This window comes from Balaenoptera physalus (assembly GCF_965194825.1).
Source record: "Balaenoptera physalus genome assembly, chromosome: 1".
Taxonomy (NCBI): Eukaryota; Metazoa; Chordata; class Mammalia; order Artiodactyla; family Balaenopteridae; genus Balaenoptera; species Balaenoptera physalus.
In genome coordinates, this window is record NC_138882.1 from 46,757,063 (window position 1) to 46,783,522 (window position 26,460).

A 26,460-nucleotide genomic window follows, 5' to 3' on the forward strand; every position below is an offset into this window, starting at 1 on the left:
TAGATGGTATAGAAATTTCAATATTTGGATCAGCTTCAAAAATTGTACCCTTTGCCCTCTGTGTCATGAAATATCTCTGGGAATTCCTTTAATGGGGAGTTTTCTGCAGGCATTATTTCCTCTGCAACGTCTTTATCCTTTTATGTCACAACCACTTTTTTCATCTACGTGGATAATTTGGCCTTCACTAAATTCCTCTGGCTGCATATCTAGACACTGTTTGAATGGCAGCAGGATCAACATTCCATGGTCAGCTGTTTCTTCTATAACCCCTTTTATGTTCAATTTGAATTTCACTTACAGTGTTATCACTTTTCATTTCTTTGCGAACTTTCATCCTCGTTGGTTAATTTCCTCTTTTGATTATTTATTTTTATAAATTGTCAAACTGTCATGTAGAATTATCACTAGGTGACAAGGAGGCACGTAACTTCATGCTTGCTGTCTGTCTGTGAACTAAACAATAGATACACAGTGATCAGTCACTGATTCCACTTTGAAAGAAGTTGTATGATTGATCACTGATTATTTACATAGTGATCTGTAGATTGAAGAACTAGCATCAAAGTTTGCATTCTGTGCAATTACTTAATAATACAGTGGTACCTGAGATTTGAACTATGTTGTTGAGAGTTTATTTAAGTAAATTGTGGATCTCAATTTGTAAGTGTATAGTGAAAACATGCAAAGTGAAAACTGCCTATAATAATATAATTGATAAAAATCCTAAGTTGAATTGGGGAAAGGTATGAGTATATTAATCCTATTATTCTTGTCAGGTAGTCAATAAATATTGTCTAAAGTTGAAATATGTAAATATAGTGATTCTAGCTTCTAAATGTTTCTCATAGTCGTATTTTATTAATTTTAGAAGAATCTTTTAGGGACACTCCCCTGGTGAAGAAAATACAAACTACAGCAGGTCTTTGTTTCCCTCCTTTTCTGTTAAGACCCTCAACCAGTAGGTGGAGATATTCTAGTCCAGTTTCACTGAAGCAACTATCCAACTTAAAGAACCTACTTCACTGGCTTATGGCCATGCATGCAGGGCCAACAGTATCAAATCTCATACCCTTTGGGCATTAACATATTTCCCACTAAGGCCTGTCTTTTTATTCCTAATGCCCATGTTGTGGTCAGTGCAGCTTCACCTTCTACACTCAGCTATTCAGTTTTGGTACTTGAACATTTCTTTCCTCATTCTCAAGCTCAGCTATGTATTAAAAATAATTTTAAAAATTTATACAGCATTTCACTGTGTTTGTAGTAGACAGGAGGGAGGATTCTTGCATGTGCTTCATTATCACCTAGACTAGAAATACTCTGTCATGATCATTCATTAAAAAAAATCCATTCAATAGTATGTCAGACTATAAAGTGCCTATTAGTTGAATCGCTCTGTTGTACACCTGAAACTAACATAACTTTGTACATCAACCTATTTCAATAAAAAAAGTACCTATTAAGAAATATTAAGAAATATGTGAGACCTATATGAGGAAACTGAATTCATAAAAGAAGATCTGAATTAATATATTGATGTAGTATTCCTAGATCGGAAGATTTAGTGGGTAAAGATATCAATTCTCCCCAATTTAGGCTCTTCCAATTAAACTCTCAATGGAATTTTAAGGAAATTTTAAAGTTATCCAGAAGAGTAAACTTGAAAAAGTCATTAAGAAAATTTAGAAGAAAATAATTGAGGGGAGTGAATTGCTTAACCAAGTAGCAAGGCATGTTGCAAAGATAGAAGGATTAAGATAATGGTTTTGGAGCAGGAAGTAGGTTTGTAGAACAAAGTAGAGGCTACAGAACTGTATGTTTGTGTAGACACTTTTGAACTAATAAGCCGTATTTCAAGCAATTAGGGAAAGGATGAATAGTTTAAAAGGTGGTATATAAGAAATTGGCTATTTGGGGGAACAAATACAGTTACATCCCTATTTCACATCATAAACAAAATTAGATTCCAGGTGGAGTAAATATCTAGACATAAAAAAAATAAAATTATAAGAGTACTGTTTTCAGAGACTCAAGATAGCCTTCTTAACCATGCCTGAAATTTAGAAACCATGAAGAAAGAGACTAATAGATATAACTACATATTTAAAGCTTAAAGTAAAAAGTACCATAAACAAAGTTAAAAGCCAAATGAAAGACAGGAGACAAATGTTTACTGTGTGTATAACAGTGTATAAGGAGTCTCTTGGCTAATAAGACAACCAATAGAAAATGAACAAAGGGTATAAACAGACATTTCAAAAAAAATAACAATGGCTAATACAAAAAGATATTTATCCTCATTAATAATGAAACTTGAGATACCATTTTTTATCCAGGCTATTGGCAAAATGTAAACTATTGATCATCTCCTATGTTAGAGTATTGTAGGAGTGTAAATCGGTGTCTTCAGTTTGATAGTAGCAATCAAAAATTAAATATCCATACCTTCGACCCATTGGGTCTGGCTTTAGGGATTTAATCGATAGAAATACAAGCATATGTACAAAAGACATGGGCATATAGCTGTTTATTGAAGCATTGTTTATACAGTGAAAAATTGAGTTCAACCTGCATGTTCATCAATAGAGGAATAAATAAATAAATTGTAGCATATTCATTCTTAGGAATACTGTGAGGAGCAAGTACTATGAAGTAAGTGTATAGGCTCTGGAGTCAGGTTGCCAGGTTCGAATTCTGGATCCATCATTTACTAGTTGCATGACATAGGCTTACTTAACTTTTCTGGGCCTCAGTTTTCTCATCTATAAAATGGAAATAATTGAATCTGTTTCAGAGGGTTGTGTGATAAATAAAGTATATGGAACAGTGCTTAGAACATAAGTACTCAATAATACTAACTAATATTAAATTATCACTTTGCAGTTATTAAAAAGAATAAAATACATCTGTAAAATTGCAGCATGGGAAACCCCATAGTGATCTAAGTAAACAAATTTTAGGACAGTGTATGCATATGGCATGAGTACCTATTTGTAAATGAAATTTTTAAATGATATATGTGCATGTATTTCAGTGTGTGTGGATAAATCTGGAAGGATAAATGCCAATTGTAACAGTAATTATCTCTTGGGAGTGAGATTGGGTGGAGGGGAAACGGATTGTCAGATTTTCAAAGAAATATTTTCCTGTGTTTTTTTTCCAAGCATGTATTATATTTATAGCTAAAAAGTTTTTTTTTTCTTTTAAGGTTCCATACACTGTAAGGATAGTAGAATTTTTGATTAACTTTTATTTTACTTTTAAAAAAAAACCTGTGAAAAGTTGTGTTCTCTAAATGATGGGTGCTTTCTCTTGTTTTCCTTAGTGACTCACTGAGATTTTCCTTGCAGGAACATGCGTACCCAGCTGATGAACTCATGCCTTTGACCTGCAGAGGTCGAGTTAGAGGCCAAGAGCCAAGTCGGGGTGATGTCGATGATGCCTTGGGAAAGTGAGTATTGACAAAGGGGATGGCATGGCATCTCAGAGTTCCCAAGTCTTAAGACATCTCAGAGGCAGTGTGCAGTTGTATATCTGGGGATTGGTTAAATTTCAAAGACTGCTTTAAGTATTACACTAAGTTCCTTTATTCCTTTCTGTTATCTTTTGTAAAATATTAATCAGTTTACCTCTTGGATCAGTGAAAAGTTGAGTCGTTTGTTAAGATGGATGTAACTTTTAGGATGTATATAAAGTCACTGATGTGTTATAAGATGTTGATGCTTTAGTATTTTTATTTGCTTTTAAGAGAGCTAATGAATATTTCTGTTCATTTTGAAAGATATGTAGTTACGCTGAACATAAATGTGATGTTAAGACTTTTCAGGTTCTTTCAGTGTTTTACAAGTTACACGGTACTGTAGATGCATGGAAGTACTAGTTAACGGAAGCTTCCAGTCAGTAGGATGTAGATACGTCTGCTTATACATTCATGGATAAGATACTCAGAATTCTGATGTTGTGTATCTCACCATACTTGTTTCTTAGATTTTCCCTGACACTGATTGATTCTTTGGACACTCTTGTGGTAGGTTTGATTCTTCTTGAATTATTTTATAAATTTCTTAATATGTGCACTCAAGTATTACGAATATAATCGTTACACAGTAAGTCTGAAATAGAAGCCTTCAGAATTTAAGATGATTTGATCTTTGCTTCTAAATAAATCTTTCACACTCTTGAGTTGATAATGTCATGTGAATGTCAAGTGAAATTATGTAGAATCATGGAGATACTCGAATAATTTATAGGTATGTCAGCTTATGTGATCGCCCCTTAATCAGGAAGGTTGTTTCCCTTTGGACAAGGAGGTTGATGATATTGGAAGAAAGTAATTCTAGAAAATGCCCTTGATATTCTTGTTCCAGAAAGACATGCCACAATCATACTAAAATTGTTAAATTAGAATTTTTATGTATTATGTTCATTAAAAATTTAATTTTTTCTCAGAAGTGATTTTTAGCACCAAGTGATCACTACTTGGCACTCCTTTTAAACCTCATGGGATACAAAATCATTTAAATTAATTCTAGTTGGGGACAGTTTGTGATGGCAGAGGGGAATGATTGAGTTCCAGATGTCATGATTTCTAAAGGTAGTATCTTTCTAGTTCTTTACTCTCAGATCATTTACGGTATAAAAATTAGGCTTGTTTCAGGATTTTCCTTAAGGCATAGTTCTCAACTTTGAGTTAATGTCTGAAGTATTGATTAATATTTTTTTAAAAAGACGAAAAATCTTTGTGGTGGCAGAAATTTTTCAGAACCGGGCTTTTCTTCCCAGTATTGATTCTACATTCTTCTTTCACTGGGTGATTCTTTTTTCTTTTTCTTTTCTTTTTGAACCAGAGACTATCAACTATATCAGCACCTTGGGAATATTACCTGTGAAGTTTTAAAAAATATACTTCTCTCTCAAGTTATTCTGATTTAATTTTCCTGGAGTGGGACTGGGCATTATTATTTATTCCTCTAAAGCTTCTTGTTTATAAAATTCAGCCATGGTTGAGAAGAGCTTTTTTGTTGAGAAGACCATGGTTGTTTAGACCTTTTTAGCTGTATCAGGGTTTTGAAAGTTGTGACTTCATTTTTCAGAGATTAAAGGAATGTGTGAACCATATTATAATGACTATGAGAATGAGAGAGAATATTGTGTACCTTATTTTTGGTTTAGTGGTCCTTATTTTTGGTATAGTGTTCTGCTGTAATAGAAGAGAAAAAGATAAACAAGTATCCCAGGAGGCACAAATTACCACCCTGGGAGAAACTAAGTGGTGTTATTTATTTATAAGTATAGCTGGATAATGCACATCAGGTCTATCTTGATATGGTAGAGTGAGTGAGGAGCAGTAGCTGTGTATTAGGAAAGACCATAGGTGGACTTAAGTTTGTTTCTCATTCTGTCATCTTGGCTTTATCCTTATATACAGTAGGTTCTCCATCATCTCTCTGTGTAAGCTCTTACTGATTTTTATGAACATGGACCTCAGATATTCTCTGTGTTTTTAAAATTTTTATCAGAAATGAAGGAGAAAATGTGCTTCTAGGCTGCATAACTTTCCTATATTTAGAAATCTGTTGGTCTCTAATTGAGCAGCCATTATTATAAAGATTCTATCCTGCTTTGAAGTTATACCACTTTGACATTGATTCTCAAAATATGATTCCAGCACCACCAGCATCAACATCACTTGGCAGCTAGTTAGAAATGCAAATTGTAGGGCCTCATCCCAGACATTATTGAATCAGAAAGTCTGGGAGTAAGGCCCAGCAGTCTGGTTTTTTTAACAAGCTTCCAGATGATTCTAATGTATGCTAAACTTTGAGAACCACTGTGTAATAATGCAGTGCTTTTTAAACTTCAGTGTACTACAAGTCATCTGGGGATCTTGCTAAAATAAAATGCAGATTGTGATCCAGTAGACTGAAGATGGGGCCCAAGGACATGTGTTTCTAGTAAGTTGCCACTTGGTGGTGCTGTTGCTGCTGGTCCGTGGACCACACTTTCAGTAATGTTTGGTGTAACTTGAGTTCTAACTCCTCGTAGCCAGGAGTACCAAGAAGTGATCACCTAATATGATATGTGACCTTGGCCAAATTATTTAACTTCTCTGGGCCCCTGTTTTCACTTCAGAAGGACCTAGATTAGATATCTAAGATATCTATCAATAGTTATCTATTTAAACAGAAGAATTAGAAGAAACTAAAGTAGTTTGGAAGTTTTTTCCTATGTTTAGAAGGAAAGTTATCTTGTACATTTTATCAATACAACTATTAATATTTCTAATTTACTTTGTGATCATTTTTTGATTTGTGGTTTGTTTATTTGAAAATCTTAGAGGACATATCACTTGGGACAGGATATAACCTTATTGTTTTTATTTTGGTCATACCATAATATGTTAAGTAGAACTTCTATTGTCATAGTTTGATCTTTCAATTTAAACTCTTGTTCATAATTCTAGCCATCTAGTTTCTATTGATTGTAATGAAGTCAAGCACTAAAACTTTAAATTTACCACTAAATTCAACATTGCCATGAAATCTACAGAAAGAAAGATATTGAACAAATTAAAGATAATGGGGGTAGGGAAGAGACCTGAGTTTGTTCTTTGTTATCAGCTAGGTGCTGAAGAAACTAATCAACTAATGGAGCTGTTAGAATGAATTTTTAGCTAATTATGGACAAAGAACTCTCTTCCCATTTTTATTCTCCTTTGAAACAAATAGCACTGGTACTATTCTTGGGAACAATTCTCGGGAGATAGACTTTGGAGGAATAAAATGAACAAAATGATATTAAGAAGGGGTGTGTGTGTGAGGAGTGAGTAGAACAGTTGTGTTTCCTTCTAGAAGTGATAGAGGGCTGTGCGCATCTGCATTTGTGGCTGCAGAATTTACACGGACTTTGAGATTAAGAAGGGAAAGCACTCAATTTAATATCAGGTTTTGTATTATATTTTACTCAAGGCTTACCCTAAATTTTACTTTTACTTGAATTTTAGTCAGACACTCTTATGTGGAATGTTTTATACCTAAATTAGAATTTTTAGTGAAGTATCAAATCAAGTGAGAAAGCACTATAAAATATTATCAAACAAAAAGATTAAACAGTCAAGTAAAGGGAAACCACTTTTAATGGACCTGGGATCTAAGTAACATCTACTTGTGCAGCCTTAATTTAGACTGAAAAATTAAAGCAACCTGTGTAATGACAGTGACCCCCCCCCCCCCTCATGGAGTTCATTGCAAGCATCCACAGAGTTCTTAACTTAGGATTCTAGACCCTCATGGTAATGATGGTAATAATGGTAATGGTATCAAGCACTTAACTAAGTCAGGCGCTTTACTAAAAGTACTGTACATGCATTACCTCATTTAGGAAAACAAACCTATGAGAGTAGGTATTTCCTCTTTTTGTAGATGAAGGAACAGGCTCAGAGATAGAAGTAAGAACCAGAATTCAAATCAGGGCTTGGTCTTGACCCCAACATTGCACTGCCTCCTTAGTTAGGGGCTACGGCATCCATGGGGTGAAGATGGCAAGTGGTGTATGATTTCGGATCAGTTGAAGGATGTGCTTTCTTCTGAGACTAAGCAACTTTTTAAATGATGTTTGGTGAATAGGGTGGTTTTTGTTTTGTTTTGACTTGGAAGCCAAATCCCAGTAGAGCTCACCTCTTGTGGCTCTAAGTCATGGGTCATACACACCAGCTAGCAGTTCGGGTGATGATTGTTTTAAAGTCCTAGTGATATTTCAGTGTGTCTAAATAAAGATTCCTTGCAATATAAATAAGCATTTAATTTTTTTCAGTTTTAGATAGTATCACATTTTTATAATAGGCTTAAGGGAAAAGTTTTTTGTATGTGTTACTTTTTAGAGTCTTAAGGTATTAACTTGCTATTAGCAGCTCATTTTGAGGGTATTTCTCTATGTCTTGGTCGAAAAGGACTTTGTTTTCAATAATTTTCTTCTCCTAGGTATTAAATAAAACTAAAGAATTTGAAGATGCGGTGAGAAAAGTTTTAAGAGATGTTAATTTAGATAATGATGTAGTTGTATCAGTCTTTGAAACAAACATCAGAGTTCTTGGGTAAGTATGTGAGACGACACTAAAGCTCTAATTTTAATAACAGAAAAGCCAAGGGTACACTCTTTATTTCTTGATGGTTATAAAGCAAGAAATTTCTTATGTTTAAAAGATAAAAGTTGGGGTATTATACAACACAGAGTCTGGGGGATGACCCTTCATTACATGAGGCACAGAGAGCAACAGGGAATAATTGTAGACTCAAATCAAAGGCAATCTTTGTTTGTTGTTAAAAAAGGACTGACTATAGGTCGAATATTTGAGTATTAGCTACGTCGCAGGTTTTTCGCCAGATTATCTAGTTTACTAACCTTAACCAGCACCTCTTCAAGCCAAATGAAACTGAATTTATAGGATTACCTTTGAACTAAACAGTTTGAAATATTCTTGGGACACAGAAATTACAGGATTTATTAATTCACGTTTCAACATGTAGTTTTATATTTAATGGTTACTTTTGTGTTATTGTAACTCATTTCCTTTTTCAGACAAAGTGAATCTATTCTTCAGTTAAATTTAAGAAATAGTTTTGTAGTTTTTCACAGAGTGTATTAGTCTATTACATTTAATACAGAGTGGGGAGTTGGTTTTTTTTTAATGTTATGCTAAGAGTCAGAGATTTCATGATGCTATAATTAAATTTAAAATTTCTTAAAATCAAATCTGTTAAATTAGTTAAGATAAATGATTTCTAGGATGTTTTTTATTTTAAGAAAATTTAAGGTATTTAAGAATGCCAAACACTTTACAACAGATAAAACATCTGATTTTTTTTTTTTTTTTTTATACTGGCTATGTAATATGGTTTGCCACAAAATGAGTAGCCAGAGTTAGGGAAGAAGTTAAGACCTTCTGTGATCTTTCCTTATGTACTCTAAATTGTTGATAATAAGATACCCACATCTTTTTAGGTGATGATGTTTAAGTATCTGTACGATGTGGCTAATGTTTCACCTCTGTGATTTTAGGGGTCTTTTGGGTGGACACTCATTGGCCATCATGCTGAAAGAAAAAGGCGAGTACATGCAGTGGTACAATGATGAACTTCTCCAAATGGCAAAGCAATTGGGTTACAAACTTTTACCAGCTTTCAATACTACCAGTGGCCTTCCTTATCCAAGAGTAAGTAATTCTGAAAAATATGGCGGTCTTTGTCTACTTCTTCGCTATTATAAAAAAATCAATTTTTGTGATCCAGCCATTGTTCCTCACCTGCTTGAGGCTGGAAAAAAAATGCTTCAAGCTATGTAAGAAATTTATATTGACATTTCAGTTAATTTGCATTTGAATGGTGTGAGAATTTAGTTAAAGCCTTTTATGTGTCATTGCATAACACAATAGATAATGCTGCAGAAGGAAGAAACAGATGCCAGACTGGAATTTGGGCACGGAATTATTTGTGCAGAAGATATGGTGGAAGCAGTAAGAGTAGATGTTAACTCTCCAGAGGAGAGGGTATAAAGAGAATATAGAACAGAGAGGAATGAGGAGGAAGTAGAGCAGTGAAAAGGAGATTGTTCGGAGACTGAGGAGGAGAACCACAGAGTAGTGTAAGGTATTATAAATTCCTAAAAAGAGAGTTTCAAAAGGAGATGTTCCAGCAAACATTAGGAGAATTAGGTGCAAACAGAGCCTTGAAGGATATAATGTGGCAGAATAAAGGGGGAAGAAGGATTCAAAGTAGGTGAAAGTATAGGACCATTCATTTTGAGATTCCCTCTATGTTGGTAGTTAAAGAGAGTTGGCAGCAGAGTCAGTTGAGGGAGTTTTGTTGTTTTCTCCCCAAGAAAATTTTATATTTAAGACAGAGGGAAAGAAGCCATTGAGATGGAAAGAACTCTCTCCTGATATATTTCATTCTTTATTAACACTATTACTCTTTCCCTCTTATCCAGGCCAGACACCTCAGCCATTACCAAGCTCTATTAATTTTTTTCTCTTCTTACTGCTGCTATGCTTGTTGAAACTAATATAATTTTATTCCTAAGCTATTATAAATACCTATTTTACTCTTTTCTCTCTGGTTTTTGCTTCAGAGACTTAAAAAATTAATCTTACTAAAACATAACTTTTATCAAATTACTCTACCCTCAGAATTTTACTGACTCTGCCTGTTGCACTGAATGTCCTTTAACTTTCAGGTTTCTTTATGGTTTGGCAATAGACTTTCTTTCTGAAGTTATTTCATACCCCATACTCCAATGAAACGAATGTCCCATTTCAGCTTAAATAATCTATTTGTGTTCCCCAAAACACCTAGGGATTTTTTGTTTTTGTTTTTGTTTTCATTTCCATGCCTTTTGGCTTGCTGGAGTAACTTCTCTACCAATATAAATAAGACTCATTTCCTCCATCAAGAAATCTCTGACTGGAGATCCAGCATGATATAACGTGCTTTTCAAACGGGGAGGTCGCAGCTCATTCGTTTACCCATTCATTGATTTAGTGGATCGTGACCAGCACCATTTTTTAATTTTTTTTTTTAAGAAACAGACTAGTATTAAATTTCTTATTTAAATTTCTAGTTTGTGATATTTTTAAACAGCTCTTCTTTGAATATCCTTATATGCATCTTTTTAACTTATTTCTCCCTTAGGATAAATTACTAGAAGAGAAAATAATAAGTCATAAAACGGGGAGAGCTTTTTAAGGCTTTGTGTACTTACTGATCAGTTACTCTCCAGAAAGGTTCTACTTTTATACTTCCTGTGTTGTGTAAAAGTGCATGTGTTGTACTGCTGCCCACACTGTATATTATCATTCTTTTGCCAGTTTAAGGAGGAAAAAAATGGAAACATGTTCTAATTTGAAATTTCTTTGCTTGTGTGGTTTAAAATTTGAAATTTCTTTGCTTATTAGTGTGGTTTAAACTTGTTTGTTAATCTTTTTGTTTTCTTAGCATATTAAAATTGAAAGCAAAGTTATTTTAAACCATCTAGATGTTTATTTAATTGAATTTACTTTTAGTAAATATTTTTAGTTTTTGTTATAAATGGAGACGCTGAATTTTGACGAATCTGGCATGTCTTCACTTTTGCCATAACATGAGAAGCAGACAAGAAATTGAAACAGAAGCTACTAACAGCATTATAGTAAAACAAAGAAAATTGTATTATTTTCTTATCCTCTGAAGTATCAAGAAAATTTTAAAGATTATTTTTTTAGAAGAGGACTATAGGTAGAAAATAACTGCCTTCCCATCCTTTCTTAAACACACTTAGTAAATACTTCTTTTGCTCATGAAAATTTGTACAATCAACCTCTCTTGGATATGAATACATAATTGATAGCATTTGCATTAATGGGTTTAACTCAGAAGTGTTTGCTGGACAGAAATGCTATTGTAATAGTCAATGGTCATTTTTTTAAACTCACATAAAACCTTAGAGCTAGTTTCTGGTCAGGTTGGTTCTGGTTAATCCAGGTTTATATTGTGGTATTATTTGGCCGGCTGAAAAATTTTCCTTTGTGTTATTTGTTAGTCCATCAGCAAGGTAATATACTCTATATTTCAAAATTATTTAAACCTGTAAATAAAATTTTAATCTCCTTTTAAATATATACTATAACTTAATTAGTTTTTTCTCTGTGAAAGACTATTTAATATAGTACTGCTTTTTCACAAATTCTCAATTAAACCTAATTTCTTTTAGGACTGGTATGGTTTCCTATTCTGGTACTAACTAGTTCAAACTGTCCAGAGAACAGTGTTGTTATAGAAGGTATTTCCTCTGTGTAATTATTATAATGATACTGAATTTTGATATCATTGAGGAAGGAGCTAAGTGAAAACTTATTTATCCCATGAATATTATGTGCTTAGAATGTACTTCCCTAGATGTTAATTGGAAAGTGACAGTGATCATCAGATAAAGTTTCAGTGTTTAGTTATTTTATCAGTTATTTTCATGACTTGATTAAAAGTCTTGACTGAAAAATGGTTTCTTATCCAGAAGTCATTACCTCTTGATAATTGCTAATGATAATCTTCTGATTTTATTTAGATTAATTTAAAGTTTGGTATCAGAAAACCGGAAGCTCGGACAGGAACTGAAACAGATACCTGTACAGCTTGTGCAGGTACCTTGATCCTTGAGTTTGCTGCTTTAAGTCGATTCACAGGAGCAACGATATTTGAGGTTTGCTTTCCGTAGTCTTTGATTTCCTGGGTATTGGGCATAACTAACTTTATAGCTTTTCTTCATTGATCAAGTATTAAGATAATGAACTGGATGATTTCTGTTATTTTAGTGAACTTTTTGTCTAAATTCCAGCACATAGTTTTTAATTGTGAAAAACATAGAAGTTATATTAAGTACAACTTTGCATTTTGTTCACGAACTATAAAGTAAATTTTTAGATTTATTCTTACAAAATGTTTTAGCCATATTACTTATATGAAATTTGATATCACAAATGTCTTACATGAAATACTATCTCTGTGTTTTATTGTTAGACTTCTAGATGGTCTATTTCATTTCTGAAAACTTCACTAATCTTCTAAAACATAGTGAAATTTTTGCACTTAAGTCTCATTGAGTTTGTTTTTTGCACTTAAGTCTCATCTGTAAGTTTGTTTACTCCAAGGGGAAATATTATTCATCATCCAAAGACTTAATATCCCCCGAATAGTTTGTTGTGGACTAGCTATGTCTTGCACTTTTTATCTTAGCTAATTGTTTAACCATGTCATTGGAGTGCAATAGTAACAGCCAATTTTTCAAACATATAACTTAGAAGAATTTTTAAAAATTCAGCAAATGGTACACATAGAACAATCATAAATAGGGACTATATGCTAGCATTAGAGACCTTGGATCTGAGTGTAAATAAAACAAGTTAAATGGTCTTTGTGTGGTTGTATGTTCAAAGTGTCTTAAGGACAAGTTTATCTTGTTTGGTTTAATTTTTGTTCTATAACTTGCTGACTGATATTTTCCCTTCATTTACAAAAACGTCATTTTTGCATACTTTCTAATTTAATTTGGCCTACAGACTCTGAGATACTGATGCATTTACACGTGAGGAAAGTGAGGTTCAAAGATACTTGACTAAAGGGTGAATGAGTGGAACCAGAATTAGAATCCATGCCTTTCTGAATTCAAAGCCCAACCTTTTTTCACTGGGTTATTTTATATTTTAAAACTGTGATTTTTTCTTTAACTTCTTGAATGTACAGTGATTTATTATAAGAGAAGCAACCTAATGCAATTGACAGAGACTCAAGCTAATACAGGGCTGGTAAACTACAGTCTGAAGTGAAATCCAGCCACTGTCTGTTTTTGTAAATAAAGTTTTATTGGAGCACAGCCATGCTCATTTATTTATTTTTGTCTATGGCTGTATTTGTGCTACAGTGGCAGAGTTGAGTAATTGTGACAGTGACTGAATGGCCCATAATGCCTAAAGTATTTACTGTCTGGCCCCTGTCAGAAAAAAGTTTGTTGACTTTTTGGTCTAATATATTGCTATATAAAGAGATCTGAATTCTCATTAGTTGTCTTATAATTCAGTTTTAAACTTTTGTTAAATCTTTGATTTCACTGGGCCTCTTTCCTTAACTATAAGATAGGAATAGGGAAATGTAATCTTTATGAAACTTTCCAGCTCTGAAATTATACCATTAAGTAAAGTTGCAATCTGCTTTGTTTAAAAAATTCAGCATAAATAGTCAAGAATTAACACTATTTTACACCCTATTCTTCAATCTGCAGAGTGACAAATTGGTTTAATGATTTCTTTTATAGAAGTACTTCTGCAATGCTGAGTAGATTCATGCTCTGACATTAATTTTAACTTAGAAACTCTTTTGTACATGTTCTTTGCTTTTATTTTGTAACATATTTTCATCCAAAGCCAAGAATTTGACCAGAAATAATTTTAATTTAGTGTCTAAGGGACAAAAATAAATGAAAAAAAGAAGAGAAAAATGTTATTATAAGGTTATAATTTTGGTATTGTCAAATGAATACTAGTTGATTTACTTACTCTTCACTAATGAAGTTGCTGGCTGTTTAAAATGTAGGATTTGAAATGTCTATTCTGTTTCAAAGATGGCATACCAACTTTGAAATTCTCTTCCAGTTTTGTAAATTAGAGTATCTAAGGAGATTTTCACTTTGCATTTAAAAGATAGAAATTATTTTAATAAGTTAATTTAATTATGCCAGCTCTTTTTACTTGAATAATACATGTGTGTGAATGCAGACCTGTACTACAAGAGTAGATGAACAAGGATGGTCTCAAAGTGAGATCATTGGCACTAAATAGCATCTTTTTAACTAAACTCAGTTGGCTGAAAGAGCCAGTATTTTTGATTTGTAAGGAAATTTAATGTATGTTATAAGTGACTATCTTTGGAATTTTATTTAATCCTTAAAATATACTATGGGCCTTTGATTTTTGTTTCTTTGTTTCCTGTTTGCCAAAGATATGCAATTCTTCAAGTATGCTTTTCTTTTTTTATTATAGGAATATGCAAGAAAAGCTCTTGATTTTCTCTGGGAGAAAAGACAGCGAAGTAGTAATTTAGTGGGCGTGACTATAAATATTCATACTGGAGATTGGGTACGAAAAGGTATGTAAGTTGGGCTTTTCAAATTAAGCCTTGACATCCTCAAAATGGTTGGGAAATAAAGGATTTTTATTTGTTAAAATAGTCTTTACGACAGTATAAAGCATAGTTTCTCACAAGATTGCTAGAATTTTAACCAGTGTAGCCAAATTTTCTTCCTTGGTGCCAAATAATAGCACGCTTATTCTAGATAGCTTAGTGTCCTATTTCATGCCTTATAGCATTATAGATGAAACAATACAGCTAATTTCTTTGAAGATTAGAGGATCAGAATACCTCAGCCATCTCATATCAAGGTGTAATTAAGTGAAAATCTGTATTTAATATTATCACCAACCCTTATGGTTTTTTTTCCTACCTCCAGAAATAGTATATAGCATGGTAGCTAAGCGCATAGACCCTGGATCCATATTGTTGGAATTGAACCCATGTGATCTTGGGCAAATTATTTAACCTCTGTGTGCCTCTGTATCTGTAAAATGAGGATAATAGTACTTACGTGATAGAGTTATTATGATTTTGTTTTGTTTTTTTTTATAATCGTTATTGGAGTATAGTTGATTTACAATGTTGTGTTAGTTTCTGTTATACAGCAAAGTGAATCAGTTAGAATTATGATTAAATGAGTTAATGTAAAGAACTTATAACTGCCTGGCATATGCTACACTTACTATGAAGTAAGTGCTCACTAATGTGATGTTAGTTCCTTTGATTAATAATTTCACTCTTGGGAAACTAGCCTGAGGAAACAATATAAAAGGTAGAAAATCATTTGTTCCCAAAGATGTTTATCACATAAAATTATTTGTAGTAGTGGAAAACTTGGAAACAGTCTAAGTGATCAACAGTAAAGAATAACATCAGTGTTTGAGAATTATTTCACATCAGTGTTGAAATAGTAAGTTTTTAAATTGAATTGGATCAGGGGACAAAGCATATAACAATGTTTTATGAACAAACAGGATGTAAGATCATATAAAAAATATTTTATCTTTATAAGACACCCCTATAAAACAGGCATAGACAAATGGAAATATACTAGACTATTCCTAATGAGATTTGATTGTCTAATTTACACATTTCTCTGTTTTTCTAAAGGCTTATGTTATATATAAAATAAAAAATAACTGCGTATATTTAAATGAATGAAAATGATATAAATATTAATTTGAACATATTAAAATAAAATTATTGCCTCTATTCACTATTGTCTAAAATTTTTCAAAGTGTTATCTAAATGGTCCCTTCCTGAAACTGATCTGAATCCTGGCTTCAGAATTTTTCAGTTTCTTTTCTTAATTCTTATTTCACTCTCCTCATTGGCCCATGCATGGCCTATTTTATTTAGTCATTTTTAATAATGTAGTAACCACCCACAGATGGACCATCCATTATAAAAGCAACTAACTTTATAACATACTACTTCTGCATATGGTCCTTGACTCTCCATACCTCTGTAATCTCATACCTCTGTCTCTAACTGAAATAACCATCATTCTGATCTTGTATTGATCATTCCCTTGCTTTCGTTTTAGTACCGTTTTATTGCATCTATATGTATTCCTTAAAAATACATTTTTTGTTTTGTTTTTAACTTATAAAAGGGCATCATGTCATATGAGACCTTTTGAGACTTTCCACTTAAACTTATATTTCTAAAATTCTTGCACATTGTTGCATGTAGTTCTTTCTTTTTTGACTGCTGCATAATGTTTTATTGTGTGAATAAACCATTATTTATGAGCATTTAGGTTGTTTCTACGATTTTACTCTTGTGAACCCTAGTGCCGTGAATATTTTTGTTTCTTCTGTTATACATGTATAAAAGTTTCTTTTGTCTGTATATCTAGGAGTAGAATTTTTAGGTCGTAGGATAAGTTAAAGTTCAACTTCAAGAGATATGTCAAATTGTTTTCTAAAGTTGTTTCACCACTTTACACTTTCACCTGCAACATAAAAGAGATCCTGTGGATCAGCATCCTCTCCCAACACTTTGCATTGTCAGACTCAAAGATTTTGCCAATCAAATGGGTGTACAGATGATTTCCCATAGTGGTTAGATTTGTATTTCTTTGATCACCAATGATGCTGAACACTTCTTTGTATTTATTGGCTATATATGTTTCCTTTTTTTTTTTTTAATGTGGATGTTCTTATATTTTGTCCATTTTCTATTGGGTTACTTGTGCTTTTAAAAAAATATTATTGATATTATATGATACTTATGATCTATATGATACCTATCCTTTGAAATTTATTAAGGTTATCTTTTTGCCCTAGAACATGGTCAGCTTTCACTTGTGCTTAAGAAAAAATATATATATTTTCTAATTGTTGGTTATAAAATTCTATATATGTCAGTTTGCTCAGTTAATAATGTTGTGCAGGTCCTTGCTGATTTTCTGTTTGCTGGACATATTAAGAATTAAAGAAGGTGGATAAAATTTCTGGCAATGATTGTGGACCTATTAGTATCTCCTTGTAGTTGTATTTTTGCTTTATGTATTGGGTGCATTCATTTAAAATTGCTGTCTCTTCTTAGTTGAACCTTTCATCATTATGTAGTGACCATCTCTAATAATACTGTGTTAAAGTCTACTTAATATGTTGGTAGTGCAGCTACATTGGCTTTATTTTGCTTAATATTTGCCTGATAAGTCTTTTTCTGTCCTTTTACTTTCAATTTTTGCAGGTGCTCATGCCATAAGTGTACCTTCTGTAAAATTTATAGATTTTACAGATTTACTGACAAAAATGCATTTGTCAGTCTTTGTCTTTTAATTGGTGAATTTAGTCCATTCATGTTTATTGGTATTTTTAATATATTTGGGTTTATTTATACTATCTTATTATTTCAGTGTGTCTCACCTTTTCTGTTTCCTTTTAATCCTTTTGTTTTTAATTGAAAGCTATATTTACCTCCTAGTGAGACATGAACTTTAGCATGCTCTCCCATCCTTTTGTTTCCCTCTGTTCCAACCCTTATCCTCTGTTATGTTGATATCATATAGATATTTAGTTCTTTTAGAATATGAATGTTTTCTCTTTTTTCTTTTGGTCTTAGTGCTGCCCCCCTCCCTCTTTCTTTAAAGATAATAAACTTTAACAAGGTATTTTGTCACCTGTACTTTGTATATTTCTTGCAACATCTCTTAGATTTGCCTCTCTTCTTATATAAGTATTTATCCCAAACTGTTTTCAGTAGCTTTTAATAGCTTCTGAGGCCTTACATGTCTTAACAATAATTTTATTATGCTTTCATATTTGAGAGACAGTTTGGCTGTAAATAATTTTCTGTTCAAGTTCTTTTCTTTCAAGTCTTTGAAAATATAACTCTATTGTTTTCTTACATCCTGTTAAAAAATCTGTTATTCTGATTTTTATGCCCTTATTTGTGATCTCCTTTTTCTCTGGAAAATTAAGAATATCAATGACAAAGAGAAATTTCTGAAAATGTCACAATAATTTTATGCGTAGAATTTTCTTTATCTCTCCTTTTGGTATTCTATGGGCCCTTTCAATTTAAAATCTGTGTTTTTAATTGCTGAAAGTTGATCTTTTTTAAGAAGTTATTTTATCTCTCATTTTTACTTATCTCTTTTTGCAATTCCTTTTATTACGTGCAGTCTTGTAGTTTGCTAATTTGTTCCTCAGCTGTATCCTAGATGCTATGTATCCCGTCTATTATGGAATTTTGTTATATTTTTATTCCATAATTTCTTCTCAATTAAAAATTTATTTTCTTCTCCTTTTGTGTTGCTAATATCTTCCCTATCTCTTTAGTGTGTTTATTAGACTAATTTTAAATTCTTGGTTTGCCTGTTCTAATATTTTCTTCCTCTGATAAACTCCTACTCCAGTACTTTCTTCTTTTTAAAAAGTCATGCATCTTAAATGTTTTTGTCCTATAAGTTCATGTTCACTTGTCACCTACTTTGTGGGGAGGTCAAATTCCAATCTCTATCAGCCCCAGTTATCTTAGGGATGAATTCTAAGAAGTTTTTAAAAATACCAATGCCTGGACGCCTAGAGATTCTGATTTGATTGGCCTGGAGTGTGCCCTGAGTATAGGGATTTCTAAGATTGTAATTGTAATTATAATTTAGATTGTGATTCACCAGCCTTAAGAGTTTGGAGGGGAAAGGGTGGGGAAGAGAATGTCTAAAATTAGTTCCCACCTCTTTTTGAGTTCAGTTCCTCACACAGGACTTCTGTGGTGCCCTGATTTTATTCCTGAGGCTACCTGGGGCATAGATCTGAGTTGTAGCAGGTATGGGAGGAGACTTTGTATCTTAAGGCAGTGGTAGGAGAGAAGCAAGAGCAAAGCTCCAGCAGTTTTTCTACTGTTTGATCCTTCCATAGCTATGCCCGGCTGCCTTCTGCTCCAGAAAAAAGCCCTCCCCCTCCATCCCCCACCAAGTTCTTACAGTTTTCTTCTTGTTATTTTCTTTCTTTGGTCCTCTATGATGATCTTGGAGGAAGAAGCCAGCAGTTGTGCTAACTTCAGCAATTAGAACTGTCACCTCCAAACAGCAGCAGTGTTGTTTTCGTATCTATTATAACTGTAAAGATTGATGTCTAAGCGATTAAGGATCCAGTAATTGCATAATAATACCTGCTAGTGCTTCCTCTTTGAAGTTCCTCATTAAGAAAATAAGCTTTAAAAATATTCTTAAAACTAGTATCTCCTGCTTTTAAATAAGACTTTAAAATAAGACTTCTGTAGCCAATTTTGCAAAGCAAGATTTTTTTTTTAACATACAATCTATTATCAACGAAGGAACTATTATTCATATAGTAAGGTTAATATTACTGTAAATGTGTAATTTTTACTTTCAACAATTTCGTGTTTAGACTAATGTTTCTTAGTGTACTAGTACCGTTACTGTATTCTATGAAGAATTTTTAAGACTTGTTTAATAAAAAAATCACATTTATATGTATTTTCCATAGATAGTGGAGTTGGAGCAGGAATTGATTCATATTATGAATATCTGTTGAAAGCCTATGTCTTGCTTGGAGATGACAGCTTTCTGGAAAGATTTAATACAGTAAGTTGTTCCAATTTTGTATTAAGTTTAGAGCCAATTTAATTTGCCAGATTTTGATAGAAACTCAATCATCTAGGTGACATTCTGAAAAATTATTTTTAAATGTGTAGTAGTTTTTTGGTCAGTCTTCCCTGATGATGTTGGACAGGGACAGGGTAAACACTACATACATTTCAAAAACTAGTTTACAAAGTAGTTTTATTTTCATCTATCGTCAGAAGTTTTCAAGATTTTCCAGTGAGTAATAAAATATGTGGATTTGAGTTTTACCTAATCTTTTATACAAGGAAGAGAATTTATTGAAATCCAAAGCTTTCTCCTTTGGATTCTAATTCTTTTTGGAATAGTTTGGAAGTTTGGCCTAGTCCTTGACCACACCAAGTGTGCAGGGCTTTGGAGACTTGAACAAACCAGTGAGTATTCATTTCAAAAGCAGGTCTGTAAGTCTTAAGTGTCGATCAGACTCACAGGCATGTTTTTAGGGGAGAAGGGAGAGATTATTGAACCCTATTGGATCGCCTTTGTCTGTAATTAAAGCAAATTGAAATTAACTATAGTAAACTCATCAGCTGTGTCAGTACATTCTTTTCAAAATAATTTACCATTTCTTTGCCCACCCGTGAGTTCAGCCACATTATTGTGAGATAGTACAATATAGTGGTTAAAAGTATCCGAGTTCTCCTGTGTGGGTTTAAATCCTGGTTGTGCCACTGGTTTTGTGGCTTTGGGCAAGTAACTTAGCTATTTTCCTCTATTCCTTATCCGCAGAATGGGAATGCTAGTACTATTTATTGGGAGGATTAAATGAGCTAATGCATATGAAGTGATTAGAACAGTGCTTTAAGATCTATCAGGTACTCAATAATAGTTAATAAATAATAGATGAGTTAGGGAAAGAACCTAGTAAAAGTCCTAATAAGTCATCACTGAACACTTTTAGAAACACTATTACATATATCATTTAATATATCATTTATTAGATTATAACAAGACTTTCTTGAGGTGCATGAGGACAGATTTTTTTTTTTTATTGGTTTGTTATCATTCATTGACTCTGACAGCTCAACCTGTTGTTGTCAAGGCTGAGAAATATCTAGGAGAAGATAAAAGAAGGGGAAAAGAGTTTTTAAGACCATAAAAGGCAGAGGCAGTGGACCGTAAGAGTGGCAACAGTGATGAGATGCATTAGTTTATAGGTAGACGAGCACCAGAATGTTACGTTAGCTGCGTACGGAGCAAACTTCCTAGACAAAGGAGAAAATGAAACTAATTCTATGATATAGAAGCCTGTAACTATATTTCAAGGGTACGTAAGAGCATCCTTGGGCCACAATCCTGCAGGATAGTGATGTTTAGGTCTATACCCTTCAGATGGTCCCATTTTATCTATAGTTTTTAATATTCTGCATCAGAGTTTAAGAACATAGGGGAGTATATATAGTATATTTTACAAAGATTTCCATCTAAAGGAATTTAACTATTTCCATAGTTAATTAACAGTTACTTAGTAAATTTATTCATATGTAAATTCGGGTTTCATTTCTTCACATATTTAATGATATGCTGTGTTTAGAATAGTACAGCTTTTTTCATCTACTTTCATGAACACATATTGTGATCTTTTTTAGCACTATGATGCCATAATGAGGTACATAAGCCAGCCACCTCTTCTACTTGATGTGCATATCCACAAGCCAATGCTGAATGCTCGGACTTGGATGGATGCTTTGCTTGCCTTTTTTCCAGGTTTGCAGGTAAAAAAAACCTCTTTTAATTCTCTTAATATTAAAGTAAAATGATTATAATTAAGTGCATTTGTGATCTCTAAAATTGAATTACCAAAACAGAGTCACACTTCAAAATTGTATTAATCTACATTTTTCTGTTTATATAATGATTATAGATAAAGTCAACTCATATTTTACTGGATAATTTTGTTGTTATTGTTGGTTTCTAGGTCTTAAAGGGGGATATTAGACCTGCTATTGAAACTCATGAAATGTTATATCAGGTGATTAAAAAACACAATTTTCTACCAGAGGTAAGCAAATCATCTTTGGAACTCTAATTTACATATACTATAGATTGCTAATTTAAAGGTAGAAAATGCCATCTTTAAGGTTGGTTGGTTCTTTTTCATTTTTCCTGGTTAAATAGTTTATTTAATTAATATATTTTTGGTTTTCACAGTATTGTATATGTTTTTCCTTTTCCTCGTGTATTAAGAGAAGTCTAGTTTAGGATAATACTGATAGTTTGCTAATTTAATGTTAAAAAAAAATCCCAAATTGGTATTTCTCAACCTTTTCTAATCCATGGCATTGCACAGTGTCTCATTCTAACTTTTACGTGTACCCACCAGCTAGGGAGACTTTTGTACTTTTTATTTGCTAAAGCTTATTTTATGAAAACAATATACATTGAACATAATCTTGCTGATCACACATGCTCCCTGGAAGTTTGGAAATGTTAGCTCTTCTTCACGCTGCTTAAGAATTATTCTCCCTGGTTTTTATATGTTAGTAATAAGTATTCTTGCTAACTTGATACCATAAGATTTTAATAGCATACCTTTTGGCTTTCCAGAAATGTACCATTAAAAATTTCCAAATTTTGTATGGCCTTGTTCTATCCCTACTTATTGACTACCCTCTGTGAGATATCTAAGCATCTCACCAATTTAGAAGGCTTCCTAAAGTGTTTGTTTCAAGCCACAGAGGATTTGAGACTCATAAAAAAGAGAGCAGGGCTTCCCTGGTGGCGCAGTGGTTGAGAATCTGCCTGCCAATGCAGGGGACACGGGTTCAAGCCCTGGTCTGGGAAGATCCCACATGCTGTGGAGCAACTAGGCCCGTGAGCCACAACTACTGAGCCTGCGCGTCTGGAGCCTGTGCTCCGCAACAAGAGAGGCCTGCGCGCCGCGATGAAGAGCGGTCCCCGCTTGCCGCAACTAGAGAAAGCCCTCGCACAGAAATGAAGACCCAACACAGCCAAAAATAAATAAATAAATTAATTAATTAAAAAAAAAAAAAAGAGAGCATATGCTAAAATAGAAATAGGAGAGTGAGAGACTTAATAATTAAGAGGAAAAAGTGGAGATAAGGAAAAAGAAGAGAACACAATTATGCAGACAGTGAGGACCTGTGTAGTGGCATTACTAAGGTCATAGTTTTTCCTAAGCTTCCTAATAGCCAAAGTGATCATTTAAAAAAGCAATTCCATTTAATTGGTAAAAATAACAGCCTTCACAAAAATGAATTGTGATTTTAAGCAGTGAAAATTTTCATTTTATAGATGAAAATTGTTATCAATATTTTAACTATTTTTTCTTGTTTGTGATCTAATTTATATACTACTATATATTCTAGAACTACTTATTTTTTTAAATCACATTTTTATGCCTGTTTGTGTGTTGTTTTGTCTAGGCATTTACCACAGATTTCAGGGTGCATTGGGCTCAACATCCTTTAAGGCCAGAATTTGCAGAAAGTACCTACTTCTTGTATAAAGTAAGCTAATTTAACTCTCTTTTTGCTATTTAGCTCCTATTCTCTGTTGGATAACTCACTATCTTATAGTAATAGTATCGGCTTTTCAAAGTTCTTGTTTAATGTTATAATGGTTGGATATATCATGGTTCTTATTCACCTAGTTCGTAGAGTTATTGAAAGATGCAAGAATTGACATCTAAGTTTTATGCCTTTTCGAAATATTTACAAAGCATTTCTTTAAAGAGAAATTTTATATTCTAGAGCTGCTTTCTAAAGCATGTCTCTTGCCTTCTTTTAATCAGGCAACCTTTCTGGGCCTTAGAAATTGCATCCAAAGCCTACGGTGTACAGTTGTGCAGCTTTCCAGTTGTGTATTTAAGAAATTCATAAAGCAGATCCATGGCTTACTTTCAGAACTAGGTTCTATGTAACATGTGTTCCAGTGCCTGATATAATGCCTGGCACCTAGTAGGTACTCAATAAATATTTGATAAATAAATGGTTATATGGTACTATGTAAGCTATGTATATGTATACATATATTCTCCTTTTTAATAGGCTACAGGAGATCCTTACTACCTTGAAGTAGGGAAAACACTTATTGAAAATTTAAATAAATATGCTAGAGTGCCTTGCGGATTTGCTGCCATGAAGGATGTTCGTACTGGAAGTCATGAGGACAGGTAAAACAATTCCTAACCTCCCCTTTCCTCAGGGTAACTCTGAAACAACACAAAATATTATTAGTCAGATTTCAGATCAGCTTAATGCTTTTACAAAGGGTATTTGAAGATGCAAACCTTAGTTCATTTTGCTTATTTTTTAAACTCTCTTGAATAGGCTTATTTTAAATTGTTTGAAAAGTCTGTGTTTTTACCATAGTTCCTGGCATATAGTTGGTGCTCAAATGATTTTTAAATAGATGAATAAATGATTGTTAAACATCAGAACCTTGGTCTTTGGAGTATTAGGAAAGTTGGGGTTTTCTTCTTTGTTAATAGTTTTTTATATTATGTAAAATGTTAGAAATTATCAAGATGATGACTAATGATCTGGATTATGATTCCTGTTCAGTCAAGAATTCCTCAAAAGCAATATCGTGGTTAATGTGTATATTCTTATTCTGTTGCTGACTTGGAGAGCTGGGGAGGACCATTGGCAGTTTCTATTTCATTGGATACTGGATAGATGTAGTTGACATGGAGTATTCAAGATATGAAAAGAACCCTTTGGTTAATATGATATTCACTAACATTCCAGTTATTCTGAGATCATTTGATTCTGTTATTTTAACTGTCCAGAACATAGCAACACATTTCTAAATGAACACTAAAGTTTGTTTGTGCATTTGGTTAGCAAGGGTTCATTCCACAGATATTTACTGAGGTGTCTTATGTGCCAGAGTTATGCTAGGTTTTGAAAATTAAAGATAAAAAGACATGTCTTTTCTATCATTGAATCACTGGGGCAGGCAGATAAACAGGCTTTAAAGCATTGTATATGTGCTATGAAACATACTAAAGGGATGTGAAATGCAGATTGGGATATGACAGTCACTTGAGTGTCCTGTGTCCTGAAGAATCAGGACTAGAAAACTAGAAAAAGGAAAGTAGTAAAAGGAGTTTCCGGCAGAGGAACTAGGGACAGGTGCAATACAACACTCATTATCTACTTGCAGAATTGACCCTCAGTCCTTCTCTCGGAGCATTTAGATATTAGTTAATTAGGCTTGGGACCTCCTTCCCTGACCACAGCTGATAAGAAATGGATAGGTTTCTGGAAGCAGACACACAGAAAACAGCAAGAAATGAAAGCAGATAGCTTTTGTATTTATCTGTAACATTTATTGGCTGCTTCCTACATTTCAGGAACTCTTCTAATTAAGCACTTTATATGTTTAATTCATTTGATCCTTTACAGCCACCCTCTGAAGTATAATTTCTATTATGATCTTCATTTTATAGATGAAGAAACCAAGGCACAGGGAGATGGGGAGCTTGCCTGAGGTCACACAGTTAGTAAGGTTAATTCTAATCAAGGCAAGATAGGCTTTTGACGATATGCTCTACTGGCAGCTCATTCAAGGAACAGTAATTAATCACCTGCTGTGCGCCAGACGCTGCACTTGGGTAAGAGGATGAAAAGATAAATTAGAATCAGTCCCTGCCGGCCTGTGACTTACGGTCAGTGAAGAAGATAGGTATGTAAAGAAGTAATCACAGCCACGTGATGAGCTGAGCGCTAGAGCAGAAGGAAACGTAGCAGGTGGAGCAATTACAGAGGAAGACATGATTTGCTCTGTTCAGAGAGTTCCGTGTTTCTAAAGTCAGCGTCCTTCCTCTTCCTCCTGCTGAGTGTCCCTCCCGCGGCGCTGTTTCTGCATCTCTGGCGGCCGCCTGTGCCGCATCTGGTTGCGCAGTCCAGTGTACAGAGTGCCCCTTAAAGCATCACGTCCAGAGTTAACAAGGCCCGAGGTGCACTTGGTGCAGAAGCGCTGTTGCCGTCTGGGTCCAGGTGCAAGACGGGTCATCTTCTGAGGGGCTGGTGGGCTCACACCCTCTCTCCGCTTGAGGATCACCACTTGGTCTGCTCACTGTTCCTCGTGGTAGTGTTGCGTCTCTCGCATGCATTTGACACATAAAAGGTTGAGAACTCCTAATCCTTGTCCTACCATGTTCTTGGATGTGCTTTAGCAGCTTTATTACGTTTCACAGACAGTGAACTTGTGGCCAGTTGACCTCAGATACTTGACAATGACTTGCTGACAAATGGGTGTTCTCTACCCTGCTCTTCAGAAACTGATTTGATTTTTAAAAGTGCAAACTTAGAACTTGATACTCATCCCAACAAAATTTCATTTTGTTGGGTTTTTTTTTTTTTTTTTTTTTTTTGGTGCGTTTCTAGACCAAAAAGAAGGCTTAAATCTCATCTCAGTCATGTAATGTATTAGCTGAATTACTGTTTTCAGGGATCTGGGGTTTAGATAATTATGCCTTAAAATCTTCCATGTCCTGCTCTTTGCATTTGGTTGCTTGCTCCCCTGCGGAGCTACCGGTGCTGTTGTCTGGCTCACCAGTGTCTCCATTCCCTGGCCCCCCACACACAGGTTTCAGAAAAGAAATATCTGTATTTTTCTTATAATAAATGATCAGTTAAAGAATTTAAATGGCAAAAAGAATATGAAAATCTTCCCTACAATACTTTCCCCACTTGCCGTCCTAAGATCATCACTGTTGGCAGTTTTAGAAACTG

At 33.7% G+C, this 26,460-nt stretch overlaps 1 protein-coding gene across 4 annotated transcripts in view; it reads left to right on the forward strand.

Moving 5' to 3' along the window:
- Positions 1-26,460, forward strand: part of EDEM3 (ER degradation enhancing alpha-mannosidase like protein 3) — an 80,563-nt gene that overhangs the window by 14,710 nt on the left and 39,393 nt on the right. For 3 of the 4 annotated variants that reach the window (XM_082472780.1, XM_082472781.1, XM_082472783.1), the window contains 11 exons: positions 3,354-3,454; positions 3,991-4,030; positions 7,983-8,095; positions 9,061-9,214; positions 12,097-12,231; positions 14,564-14,669; positions 19,620-19,717; positions 21,346-21,471; positions 21,675-21,758; positions 23,143-23,226; positions 23,767-23,891. In XM_082472780.1, coding sequence (XP_082328906.1) covers positions 3,354-3,454; positions 3,991-4,030; positions 7,983-8,095; positions 9,061-9,214; positions 12,097-12,231; positions 14,564-14,669; positions 19,620-19,717; positions 21,346-21,471; positions 21,675-21,758; positions 23,143-23,226; positions 23,767-23,891 — 1,166 coding nt within the window. Of the gene's footprint in view, positions 1-3,328; positions 3,455-3,990; positions 4,031-7,982; positions 8,096-9,060; positions 9,215-12,096; positions 12,232-14,563; positions 14,670-19,619; positions 19,718-21,345; positions 21,472-21,674; positions 21,759-23,142; positions 23,227-23,766; positions 23,892-26,460 lie in introns of all 4 variants that reach the window. The other variant, XM_082472782.1, reaches the window with a different exon arrangement.